Source organism: Epinephelus moara, chromosome 14, assembly GCF_006386435.1.
Source record: "Epinephelus moara isolate mb chromosome 14, YSFRI_EMoa_1.0, whole genome shotgun sequence".
In the NCBI taxonomy this organism is placed as follows: Eukaryota; Metazoa; Chordata; class Actinopteri; order Perciformes; family Serranidae; genus Epinephelus; species Epinephelus moara.
In genome coordinates, this window is record NC_065519.1 from 6,426,689 (window position 1) to 6,440,778 (window position 14,090).

The window sequence follows — 14,090 nt, forward strand, 5'->3', positions numbered from 1 at the left end:
TTACATCATATAATTATGGCATGCCCTTCAAATTGTGGATGAGTGGCTGAAGTGATCAGACTCATAATATACAAAGGAAAGAAAAAACTCAAGAACAAGAAAGTAAGAACATTAACTGCTAGCAATTATGAACAAACTGGCCTGATCTAGCTTAGAGCTAAACATTATCCGTGGTGACAAAGATGAAAACATTTTTTAAAATGTAAAAGTAGCTATTGGATAGACTCTGCATATTGACTGAGCTAAGCCAAATAAACAAGGAAAAGAGACGAGGGATAACAGGGAAAAGTGTTGATCATAATTATATTATATATTCTAATCCACATAGCATGATGCCTGAACATAGGACTTTCACATTAGAATGTCCGTTCTGCCTTAGCTGAAGCTTGAACTCACAACTTCTGAGACTGAGGTCCGGCTTCTATCTCACTGAGCTAACTGGCAAATGACAGTTCATGTGTGGCTTCACAAATGGACTAAGCCAAGCATCAGGGTGCCAGACAGTAGCCATCCATGCCATGGAAAAGCACATTTCAAAGTGAAAGTTCCAAAGCTGTAGCACATATGGTTGATTTGTTATGGATTTTCAAAGTTTTGAACTTTAGAGGCTTGCTGTAGCGCCACCATCAGGACTATTGGCTTGTGTTTCCAGTTGAGGACATCTGGCATGAGACTGGACCTTTATGAAAAGTTTGGGTAGATTTCTCATATGGAAATGTTGCACAAGCTGAGGCTTGAACTCACAATCTTCAACACAAAGAACCATCCTCTATCTCACTGAGCTAAGTGGCAAACAGAGAAGTCACATGTAGCTTCACAAATTGACGAAGCCAGTCACCTGTGTGCAAGACAGCAGCTGTTAGTGTGTAAAGGCAGATTTCAAACGGCTGTCAAAAATTCAGTTATTTAGACAAAAATCCGAAAATACACAAATTGCAGCATAGACAGCATGGAGATGTTGGTAATTGGTTTTTAACAATGATTTATTGGCTCCGTAAGTGAAAAACTGATGTTTAAAATCGCCACCATCTGGACTATTGGCCTGTTTTTGCAGCTGAGGCAATCTGGCATGGGACTGGACCTTTGTGCAAAGTTTGGTGATTTTTTGCACATGGAAAGTAGGATTTCCTCGGAAGAAGAAGAAGAAGAACATGCAGGAAAACAATAGGGTCCTGGCAGCTTAGGCTGCTTGGCCCCTAATGATCAAACATTTAAATAAATAACCTTTAATAGAACAAAAAAAGTAGAAAATGCCAATGCTCCAATGCCAATCACAATCTGTCCATAGGCATTATTTTGTCCAATATGCACCCTGCTGTTAACTCCGGCCAATCGGACAGAATCCTCAACATTACCCATTGTCTGATTGGTCAGAATCTGCATGCACGTGAGATTTATCAGACTAATTCTGCTGAGCTACTCTGCATGGTTGGAGGAAAGTGCGACAAGATGAGCGCAGATGAAAGGAGCAATGCTGGATAGGAACTAAAAAGAATAGCACATCAAGGGTCTGTCAGTATTTTGGGTAAAGGAGAGATGACATGTACCATGCAAGTCAAGAACTGAATAGACTTTGTTCTCTACAATACTCTTTTTATGGTACTCAACAATGTTATGACATATTTTCCTCAAATTGTGCAACCCTAAAGTCAGGTGAATCATTTTAGAGCTACAGGGTCCCCAACAAGGGACGAGACGAAGACGAGACGAGACGAGACAAAAACTCAACTAAGTGCCTACATGAAGCATGTGGTGGCTTTCAGACATCAGTTCCACAGTAGTCGTCCTATATCTCCATGTTCTGATCTCACATTTGACTAATTCTTCCCTTGTCTCTACGATGGTTTATTTGGAGGGGGTTTTGTGTGTCTTCCTGTTCAGGGGGGGTAGCCGATCCCCTCCAGGCTCTGCTTTCTATTCATTAGCATATGCATCCTCCAATCTGCATATGGCACTTTCAGGAGAACCCTGTGGTGCTCTCAGGGGATCGTTGGGTGAACTATGAATGGACCACACTGATTTAATGCACATCAGCTCTTAGATAACGTCCACAGTGTAGAACTTAACTGGTGAGAAGATGATCTGCTGTTCTGAAACACAACAGGCAAACAGCAGTAACTGCGTTTTGTGCTTTAACTAGTTAGACAACAGAGAGATCATCGAAATGTGATGCTACATTTGCTGTTACAGGGTTCAGACCTTCTGGGGCGATCCAGCCGACTCACTCACACACTGCCTGGTACCTTTTTAGACAAACACACATTTTGAAGCAGCACACGTGTTTTGCTGACTGTATTTCAGAGACACTTAGAGGACGCAGGTGTTTAAGAGCTGGCAGGAAGCATCTGTTGCATAACTGCTGTTTCCACTACGATGCAAATGTGTTTATGTTTTTGTCTGATTGAAGTTTTGTTGTTTTTTGGCGCACGTCCAGTATGGCACTACCTACTCTACTGTGCTGTTATTGCTGATGTCTGAGTGGTAATCTCTCCAGAAAAACATTTGGCCTTTAAAAGCTGCACAGGGTTACTATATTGTAATGCAAAGCAATGGTTTCAACTAATTAAGATGATATATGTTTGTGATATTTGCACAAATATTTTTGAATATGGTCCATGGAGACTGAGGGCAAAATGAAGAGAAAATAAAGAATTAATAGTTGTGCAACAATTTTGAGAAACCTACCCATTAAGAGCCTTCAATTCTTTATGGGTGTGCCAGTAAATATTAAGTATACCCCACTACATAGTGTGTCAACTGCAGTATGCCAAAAACACAACAATGTTCTACTGCATGGTGCCGGTCACATTTTGCGGTATACAAGTCATCATGCTTTTCTGACTGTTCTGACTCTGAACCTTCTGCACAGCAGACGATACGTCACATTGACTCAGTCTCAAACAGACGACAGCTCATTGACAGCTGACAGAAGCTGCAGTGACAGATGACGGCGGGTTTCAGTGACTGATTACCAGTCAAATAGAAAGTAATAGAACAGAAATTGTTTGAGTGAGCAACATAACAAACAGCAAAAAGACACAGCTATGAAAATAACAGCGACAGAGACATGAATATGTAATCCTACTATTAAATGGAGAAACCTTTGTCCCTCCGTCTGTCCTTCCATCCGTCCTTCTGTCATCATCCGTTTTCCTCCTCACTGCTTTGACCTATTTCTCTGAACTTGCACATAGGCTTTCATCTTGGTCATGTGCAGACAGCCACAATGCCGTTTTTGCATTTTTCCCACATTTCTACTGTTTATATTCGCATTTCCACTACCCAGGCATACTGTGAGCACCATTAGCAGCGCGAGTTGCGCATGCGCGGAGACCACTTGGGACATGCAATGTCAAGCACCAACACTTGCTGAAGACTAAGGTAATTATTATTTTACTGAACGAACGCACATTTGTGTCTGTGTGCGAGCCAGCCATTACGTATTTTCACTTTACTGACATCAGCCTACAAACACTACCAACTAAACATTGTGCTGTGCACTTTGCACTGTTTCTTTCTTCCTTTCTCCGTGTTGCGAGTGCATGTGTGTACCTGTGTGCCAGCGCACAGCCCCGCACACGTGCGTGCCTCCGTGCCGTCAGCCAAAACTATGCTCCACGTATTTTGCCATAAAGCATGTTTCTAAATACAGTGTGCATTGTTTGTCTTACATTAATATTTATTAAACAGTACATTAACAGTGCTCTGATTTTGCATCTCCTCTAATATACTGATTTCTTATTCCTCTATACATAACACATCCCCAGGTATGGACTAGTTTTACTTTATTGACCATAATACATGTTCGAATCTACAATGTCTGCAGGTATTACTTAAAAGTTAAAAATACATAGTTTTCAAAGTAACAACTAGGGCTGCCCCCGACTAAGAATTTGCCAAGTCAATCAGTAGTTTTCATTTAGGTTCATTAGTCGACTAGTCTCCTGCAGGTTTCTGATATTAATGTAATGATTAAATAATATATTTTGGTGGTTTGAGTTGAAGGTGTGAGAAAGAATAGTATCAGTAACATTGTTAACACTGTGCTACATTACAGAGAAATACAAAACCGTACTAATGAACCTTCATTAATATAGGCCTATATTTTATCTACAAGTGCACGTCACACACTGAGCGAGCCGCCTGTTAATGACGCTGTGGGCTAATGGGCATGTAGCTACTTCCATGTTTCAGATGATACGTCATGTTTGTAGTCGACCAATGAAGATGAGTTTACATATCACCTTGGGTTCGTCCTTCACCTTCTCAAAATGATCCCACACTTTGGATTTCCTGCCTGACATGTTATTAACTAGCCTGTGGAATAACCGCAGGTACCAGCCCTGGAAATTAACCTGACTCCTGTCTGACTGCTGAGCGTGGACACTTCCTGTGTCTGTCCTTTCAAATTAAATTCCAACATGGTCCAGTCATATAGGTTTTGATTTATTCTGACAAGGTGCAGCTCCTGATGGAGTTCCACATTTTTTTGTTTTTGGGTTGTCTTTTTCTGCGACTAAGCAACCAATGAAATCTTGCCGACTAATTACCTTTCTGGTCGACTAACGTTTGTACGACTATTAGAGGGCAGAACAGCAGAGCCCTGGAGACTGTCGCTGGCAAGCTCGGTGCATGGTGTTTTGTAATAATGTCAATCAAGAGGGCTAAAGACCAAGGTGCAATGTTATGATGCACTTGTATGCCCCAGTTGTATGCATACACCATGCAACAGTATGTACTTTGTAAGGGCAGCTGCAGTACTTACTGATAGTAAAAGGAAAAATATGCGATTAGGAACACAGAGAGAAAAATGCTCCTCTTGAGCAGAAACATATAAAGTGCAAAATTTGAAAATATGTTGTAAGAAAATAATCAACTCAAGTATATTTCAGGTGAATAGAAGTTAACCAGCATTTAAAAAGCCTCTCAAAGAAGCAAATTACTCACCAGAGGAGAAAATCAAACACAAGTAGTTTCACTGCTGGAGATGAATGAACATTTTGATTAACATGAGGCTGTACTTTTACCAATTTGGCCTACTTTCATAACCTGTTTGGTTCATGAGATAAACAGGTGCTGAGTCATCAGAGGTCTGGCTGATGATATGATGTGATGTGAATCATCACTGCAGCCGTTTTGTCACCTCAACGTTTCAACTACACTGGTAAAGGCATTACCAAAGGTTTGTGAAGCAGCACAGCAGAGCTCACTCTTTATAATCTCTGTCTTCATACAGAGACTCACTGCGTTAATATGACAGCTGCTCATCCGAGTGTCTCTCAAGGAGCCATTCATCTATCTCGCCTCCTCTTACGAATTCTCAGATGCTGACGAGAGAGAGCCATTCAGCTGCATTACTCATCTCTCTGTGTTATTCTGTGCATGTGTCACAGTGGACGGCTACTTCAGACTGTGAATGAGGCTCCATATGTGAGCGCTGGCTGTCGAGGAGACAGAAGGACGGAATCATTGGGTCAGGAGAAATTGGGCTCAGTGTGAGAAAACTGTCAGGCCACTCAACCTGGTGCCACGTGGTCAAAGCACTCGCTTTAAGACGTGTCGCACTGCCAACCATTACTGCAAGGTCAACTGATTTTAAAACCTTAACGGGGAGCCAAAGTCTGGATCTGGGTAAAATACTGAGTCTCTACTTTGTCAAAAAAGTTTTCTAACGTAGTGTTGTCCTTTGAAATTCTGATTGTGTCATGAGATCTAAACCAGAGCTCCCTTACTTCCTATCGTTGATGCCAAATATTTTAGAAAGAGAGAATTGAAAATTGAAGACATTGCTATTAGACGTGAAACAAATGTTAGCACTGAACAAAATGAGGAGTTTTTGCATTCGTCCAGTATCGACATTCTTATGGCAAATGGGTTGCTTTTATACCTACGAACTGAAGTCTGAATAGCCATAGTATTCGTCAGTGTCAGGAGGTCAAACCGTTGCATCTTAGGGTGCTTTCACACCTGCCCTGTTTGGTTCGGTTCAGTCAAACTCAAGTTCGTTTGCCCCCTAAGTGCGGTTCTTTGGGCAGATGTGAACACAGCAATCACACTCAGGTGTGCACCAAAACAACCGGACTGAGACCTTCTTGAAGAGGTGGTCTCAGTTACAAAAGAACTCTGGTGCGGTTGGTTTGTGATGAGAAGGTGTTCCAACCTGGATGTGAACCAACTGCAGTCACATGACACATTGTTTGGGTTAAACATGAGCATGTTACAGTCCTGGAGGATTATTAATGTGCACCTCCTCCTGTACTGCCTTAATATGCACATTCAGCACATCCAATGCATCAAAACATTGTTTTCTAGTTGGAGCCGAGCATCCAAAAGTTGTGGAAGAACATTTCATTTCTCTTTAGGGTCCATGTCAAACACTCAGAATAACAATCTGAGGCTGTCAGTGGCAAAAACAGGCACATTTAATGGATGTAAGTTAACGGTGTGAAAATGCCCTGAGTATTTACATAGCAGCTGTTTTGTCTGGACCAATTTCAAAATTTTTGTCAGGCACAAAAACATGAAATTAGGGTCCAGGTTCCAGAGTTCCCCTTAATTACATGAAAATCATAAAGTTAAAATTAAAATTTTCACTCAGGCTGAAACATTTCAACTCAGATGGAAATGTTTTTGCCGTTTGCGCCACATAGATTCAAATCTGTTCGTGTGTCCACAACTATCAGGGCTTTTCCACTGGCTCTTTGGCCCCTGTCGAGTCAGCCATGCCCTGTGAAGGTTTGCTGGAGGGGTAAAGTTCAACAGTCAGAACCAGGAGACTAACTGAACCCTTCACAACAAGCCGTACTGTGAGTGTCAAAGAATCCAGGGAAGTCAGTGAAGAGTATACTGTTAGAAAGGCTCTTGAGTCCTCACTGAGGCAGGTTCCAGTGTGACGGATGCTGCGAATAGACCTGCAGAGAACATTTTTTGTGTTAATGTCTGTGGGACACAAACTTCAGGTGTCCATAAGGTTCTTATATGAGCAGTTGTCAGTTATTCTCACCTTTCTTTGTCAAATGGATGTCACAGTGTTTTTCAGAGCAGGATGATGAGCTGTCCAATGGACAATTTCTGCCCCTATTACCAATACAATGGACAGAATGGACCCAAAACTAGTGTGACATAATAAGGTTTAGCTGGAAGTTTCTGTGGGTAGAGACTAGAGCATGCTGAGCAGTTGTTTAGTTGACAGGAAAGTGACATGTGACAGAGCTTCTAGGCAAACAGACACACTGGCAGCTTTGTGAGGCTCCACTTGGACACACTGGTGCTTTGAGCTACATGGCAACAACATGTAGCATGGTGCCCAACAACAATGAAAACATACTGATGTGTTAGCATGCTAAACTCACAGTACAGCTGAGGCTGATGGGAGTGTCTGCCAGTTCCTGCAGCTTCAGGGATACAACAACACTCTCTACCAGCTCCAGCAGTTCATGATGGTTTTCTATCTTTACTTTGAATAAGATTAGTTGTAATTATTTTTGGCTTGATTGAAATACAAGGAATCAAAGGTACAAGGTCTTTGCCTTATGCCAAGTTCACACTGCACAACTGTCAAAGTCGTCAGATTGTTGTACTGTTCACACAACGCAAGATGTCGGCGTGATAGTCTTTACACTACATGACTGACCAGCAACAGTACAAGATCTTTAACTAGGTGGAATCCCTGAGGAGTATGTCTGGTCACGAAACTACGTTTTGTCACAGAAACACTGGAAGAAGTGACACAGGAAATGACATAATACCAAATTTCATGGCAATCTATCAAACAGCAATGGGGACATTTTACTCTAAAAAACAAACAAACCAAAAAAACGCTAGTGGCCTTAAGGCCCTGACATATCAAGGCGACGGTCAGCTGTCGGTCAAAGTTCAGCCATTTGTGAGCATCTGCGACCCTGGTTAGTGCGGTGTGTCCTGATTCAGCATGTTCAATTGCCGTTGGCGTAGCGGAGCCTGTTGGTAAATGAAATCACATTTAATAGCAGATCAGTTCAGCGCATGAGAAGAGAAACAGAAGTGAGGCAAGTAAACAAAAAGCTAAAGTCAAGAGAAAGTGACGCTGGGTTCACACTGGACGTGGAAGTGTCTAGATGTGTGCCAGTTTTCCGCGGATCACTGCCCACTTGCTTTTGGTGCCCCCGATAGGGCTGTTTACATGTGGACGCAGCACAGTGCCGAGCTCCCAGGCCATCTCATGATCTGCAGTGATAGTTTCAGCATCTGGTTTATTCTTTTCTGCAAGCCACGACCAAACCTGGCAAGAAAACACACTGAAAATGTAAACAAAATAAAGTGTGATATGATATAAATGATCTGAGTATAATAAATGGTAGAATATGCATCCCATGCTTCCACATATTTGTCAGATGTGTCTAAACAGCAAGTCAAAGAGACGAGCAGAGCCAATCAACTTTGGATTGTGTTGTCAATGTGCTAGCTAGCTTCCATACAGTCCTCTGGTTTCCATTTTGAATGATTATAGACGACCACCATCTGCTGGTGTGGAGACTTCTTGCCTATCATGCAGGTGGAAGAATGTACGTGCTGGTTGGGTGTTGGCTGTAGTCTTTGCAGTGTATTCATGTGCAACTTTTTGGCCGAGACACAGCAACGTTGGGCGAAGCAGCAGGGGGCTTTCGTCGCTGCTAGATCTTTGAAGTCGGTTTGGTGTGTCTGTGCCTTCAGAGGAAAGGTCATTAGGGTACATTGTCTGATGACCATTAATGTCTCTACCAAAGCTCATGTCTATCAATCACTTGTCAACTTGTCAGTCTTGAAACAGTGAACTCAACAACCGACCTGTCTCACCTTCCCTACAGTCTGTGTTTGTCACATCCATAGTATCTTTGCAACGTCTAGTGTTTGTTATCATTGACATCTGATAACAGTGCAATCCAGACCACCTCCAGATGAGGTCTGGCCAATCTGATAGCATTCTGCATACACCTACACCTGCAGTAAATGAGTTTTTACTGATACAAATCACATGTTAATAGCAGGTGTAGATGGGGTGAGACTCTGCTGAGCCCAGCAGCAGGAAGCTGAACCAATCAGCAACCTCAGGACACATCTGACATGATGATTCATCACCTCTGAATCCAGCACTCTAGATAAAACCTGTTTAATTCTGCAATGTCATGACCTTTTTTCCTGCTTTCATTCATTCACACTTCGATGATTTATGTTAATGTAGTGGATCATTTAAATGATTTCCAGGACAGCTACCATGTTTTCTAAGGTGATATTCTAAAGTCCATGTAGTGTGCTTGTCCAGTCAGGTGTAGGAAGGAGTCCTGTCAGGCTGGACTCAAACCCAGAAACTGTGTTTCTTGGGCCATCTAAGAGAGGAACAAAATATATTAAACCTGTAAAATGTTTGTATTTACAAAGGTGTCAAAAAAACATTTAACCCAAAAACATGTTAAACACCAAAACAAGAATGAAAGCATGACGTGTACCATCTTTCCAAGCTCCACATCATTCAATTTGTTTAAGTATCAAAGAGCTTTGGAGAAAGAAACCATCTACTTTATCCGACACTTCGACTCCTTTCATTACTTCAAGTAACACTCTTTTCAGCACTTTTATTTCAACTGACAATCTCACTTCCAAAGTTTCACTTCAACTGACACTGTTGTCAACTCCTTTCACTTCAGCCAACAGTTAGGGTACCTTCAACACACTGACTTACTGTCACTTGAGTTTCTTTTAACACTTTCTGGTAACTTCTTTTAACATTGTCCCTTCAGCTAGCACTTCGACTCCTTTTAGGTAGTTTACTTTAACTGACACTTCAACTCCTGTCAGCGCTTTAATGTTAGTTAAAACTTGTTAAATTCTAGTTAAACACTTTCACTTCAACTAACACTTCAGCTCCTTTCAGCACCTGCAGTTGAAGTGGCATCAAAACCTTTTAGTGCTGACACTTTATCACCTACAGTGTAACGTGTACCTAAATTTTCTTTAGTGTTTTTGTTTCAAATGCCACAGGTCCAACTCCGGTACCTTTCGATGCTTCAGCTTCATCAATAAAGGAGCCGTTAGCAGAAAGCAGTGATGCAGGTTGGCGCAGCAATCGCTGATAATACTTGTAATAACTGAAAGAGTTAGTTCGGATCGTTAAAAGTGCGGTTGTACGAGGCACTTATCCATAGACAGTGAAATATTTTCAGTGCTTTACCTTGCTGTGAGACAGCTCTTTCCAAAGGGGAACTGAAGCCATTATTTCGCTCTCTTCAAAGCCACCAAACTGTTTTTGTAATTTTACCTTGCAGAACCCAGGAGTTGCGGATCAACCACTGCCTCCATTGGTTCGTTTGTTTCTGTTGTGGTGTGACTTTCAGATCTTATGTGAACTAATGTGACCTCCACAGCAGTACATTGCTTAGCTTCCCTGCTGTTTAAGGGGTTAAATGAATATAGCTGATTTGGAAGATCACCAACACAAAATTCTTCGGCTCAGTCACGAAGACGAACATTAGGCGGGCTAGAAGGGTTTATATATAGCTGTGTATTTATTTATTTTATTTAATGTTTATTTGTATAGGCATGTATAAGTATGTAGCATACATAAATGCCACACACCACAGCATTTATAGCCTAAGCTAATTTGCCCGTTCCTAGCTGGACCTTAAGATACAAAAGACTGAGCAACAAGAAGGATCAGGATCCAATTTGAGTTCTCCAGGTAAAGAATTCCACGTTAATTCCATGACAGAAAAAAACTGTTGTTACTGATGCCAGAAGCTCTAAGTGGAACCACAAGGTCACTGGGCACCTTGGGAGCCTGATTATGTAGGCATTAATGGTTCACTGCAGTGGCTAGCACTGTCACCTCACCGCAAGAGGGTTTTGGGTTTGAATCCACCAGCCAGCCAGGGCCCTTCTGTTTGGAGTTTGCATGTTCTCCTCGTGTCAGCGTGCTGTTTGGAGTTTGCATGTTCTCCTCGTGTCAGCGTGGGTTTCCTCCGGGTACTCCAGCTTCCTCCTACAGTCCAAAGACATGCAGGTTAATTGGTGACTCTAAATTGTCCGTAGGTGTGAATGTGAGTGTGAATGGTTGTCTGTTTCTGTGTGTCAGCCCTGTGATAGTCTGGTGACCTGTCCAGGATGTACTGCTGCTCCAGCAACATATGCAACCCAGGACAAGTGGTTACGGAAAATCAATGAATGAACATCATCACGCAGAACATGGGAAAACATTTTTAGAGGGGCTTGGGAAAATAGCATTTTAAACTTTGACCATAATCTAAAGTTTTGGACACAAAACAAACACTACTGGGTATAAAAACCTCAGAAAAAATTGACCCACCCTGACAAAGTCAAAGTTGTTTGCTGTGTCATTGTTTCAGCTGCATTTTTAGTTGCACACTTCCATTTACTTCAGAAAATGTAGCATTTTCAAATTTAGATTTAAAATTGCTTTATTGTTTACAAATGAAAAACTTTTAACATGAACAAGTGAGATAGATCTCTGAAGGTCTACGTAAGCTACCATTCCCATAACTTGCATCAGTCTTTTGTGGGTATTTAGTGGGTTTAGTGGACAGCTCTCAGAGAATATTCACTACAGTACGTGACTGACAACTTTTATAATTGTTTTGTGTTTCCATAGAAAAATAAATAGAAAAAATACCAAAACATTCCGTCTACACACTGAAAGGTACTTCTTTAGATTCATACGCTGAAGTGCTCTTCACCTCACTGTTCAGCTGCACTTTTGTGAGACATTTCTGATGCGTTTTGGTTCTCGACATGACAACAGGAAGGGACGGCAGTTGCTGAAGTTAATGCAAAGTGACACTCACTTGTGACGGATTCTTGTTTTGATTTATACGCACAGACAGTGAACTCATTGTTCTCCTCAGAAAGAGACAAGTACAAAAACAAAACCCACCGGTGCTAACTTTTCAATTACTTTTAATCAAAGCACACTCTACATGTCAGAGTTAATTTAATTAAAAGTGTTAATCTTCCAGGTTATGGCTGCAGGCAGCCGTGGAGATTTGAGATGACAGACTCTTCTCGCTGAGCGCAGACCTTGCTCAGTTTGGCTCAGGAAGCTCTCGGCAGCAGAGGCTGGATGAACAGGAAGTGCAGGCGGATGAAAGCTGAGAGTTTAGGAGGTAAAAATGGTCGGTTGGGTAGATTATGGATGGACAGCAAGGTGGGCGGCTCTCCTCTCTTCCATCTATAACTCCAGCTACTGGGAGCATTATCATTTTAACTAAGAATAACACTTAAATCGCCAGTTGGATGGCTGGCTGCCTGCCTTGCAGGGATTTCTGTCATTCCCAATGTAATTAGTGTGTAAGGGGAGCCAGGAGAGAGTGGCGCCAGACTTAGGCTGAATAATACAGGGGGAGGTGGAGGAGCACTGATGGATAATTTAACACAGATCTCCAGGAGCCAGCTACACTTTGCAGTACCTGAGTGCACTGCAGAGAATTTCCTGACATGTGAATGTGCTCAAGGGAAAGAGTTGAGACAGACTGACAGATTTCCATAATAATAAATTTCCCTTTTTTTTTCTTGCTCTTGTAGAAAGAGCCTTTATCTCCGATGATAAATGTGCGAGGCTCAGCAGAGAACGCCACAGAGGGAATTATTATTCATAGTATTCATATGAAATGATAAATGTTCTGATAAGCGCCATGTTGTTCTTTTCCGTGTGTTTCCCCTGCAGATAATTTTCCGCAAGATCAGTGAGGTGAAGAAGGAGGAAGAGGAGAGGCAGCGAGCGAAGAACGAGGTGCAGCTCACCATCCCGCAGGACCATCCCGTGCGGAAGCTTTTCCAGAAGTTCAAGCAGCAGAAGGAGCTCCGCAACCAGGGAGCCGCAGCCGCCTCGCAGCTGGACGTGGAAAAGAACCAGCTGCAGGTGGAGCAGCACCACCACCAGCACCTGCACCCCCACAGCCTGCAGCTGGGACACTCCAGCCTGCAGCACTCCCTGCCGCTCAGCCTGCAGCGCCCCCCCTCCTCCATGCAGAACGGGGCTCCGCCCAGCAGCAGCGTGCTCACCGTGTCTCAGGTCACGCCCATGCAGAGTTCTCTGGCGTACAGCCATCCTGGCGAGCCTCCCGCCAAGCAGAACAACTGTGATATCATGGAGCTGCAGCCCAGTTGTGCTGGAGGCGGAGGTGAGCAGACTGTCAGGCTTAAAATCAGCACCAGCCCCGCGCTGGCCAAGCCGGCCGTCAAGGCCAGCGGCTGGATGCGCCTGAAAAACAACATGGCTCCAGTGGAGGCCAGGAAGGAGGGCCTGAACAACAACGTCAAGGCTGTTTCTGTGGAGATGCTCTCTCAGGAGGGTAAAGGTCAGGAAGCAGGCGGAGGTGGGGATATAGAGGAGGGCGGGGTGTCCAGCAACAATCCCCTCCGCAAGACAGACTCCTGCGACAGCGGCATCACCAAGAGTGAGCTGCGGATCGACCGGGCGGGGGAGGCACGAACCCCCGCCGCTGTCACCCCCCTCCTCCACAGCCCTCTCCCCGGAGGAGCGGGGTCTCCTCACCCTTTCTGCCCCATCCCCGAGCAGGCCCTGCAGGCCGCGCTGCACGAGACCCGGTTGGAGCTCCGGGAGGACATACAGACTCTGGGAGGCCGTCTGGGCGCCCTGGAGAGTCAGGTAGCTGAAATTATCAAACTGCTCTCAGACAAGAAGCGGCCGTCCACGGGGGCGCTGTCCGCCTCCACCACACCCAAAACCAAAATCCAACGTCAGGACATTTTCACCGTTTCTAGGCCTGTTTCTCCAGACTCAGAGAAGGACGACGGGCTCTGAAGAGAGCTTCACCAGTGGTGTAGGGAGTGTACTGGAACATACAGTGATCACATGGCACATTGTTCAACTACGATCACGATTATCAGTTCAAGGTTACGCTCGATTTTTGGGCACCAGTTACGCCACTGGTCTTAATCCTGGGAGATTAAAAAAACAAAACTGGCTTCTTTAACATTTGCACACTGACTTTTACCTCCGGGTCATGTGAGAGTCGTGACTCCGCAGTGACCTGGATCCCGTTTTTGTGATTGTACATACCTCTCTATGCATGTCCAGCTGGATTCTGGCCTGCCAAAGA

The 14,090-nt window shown here is 43.6% G+C and overlaps 1 protein-coding gene across 1 annotated transcript in view; it reads left to right on the forward strand.

Annotated features, from left to right (window-relative positions):
* Positions 1–13,871, forward strand: part of LOC126401137 (potassium voltage-gated channel subfamily H member 5-like) — a 63,240-nt gene extending 49,369 nt beyond the window's left edge. Inside the window, exon 4 of the mRNA XM_050062239.1 lies at positions 12,692–13,871. Within this exon, the coding sequence (XP_049918196.1) occupies positions 12,692–13,792 (1,101 nt within the window). The 3' untranslated portion in view covers positions 13,793–13,871. The remainder of the gene's footprint in view (positions 1–12,691) is intronic.
* Positions 13,872–14,090: the final 219 nt, after the last annotated feature.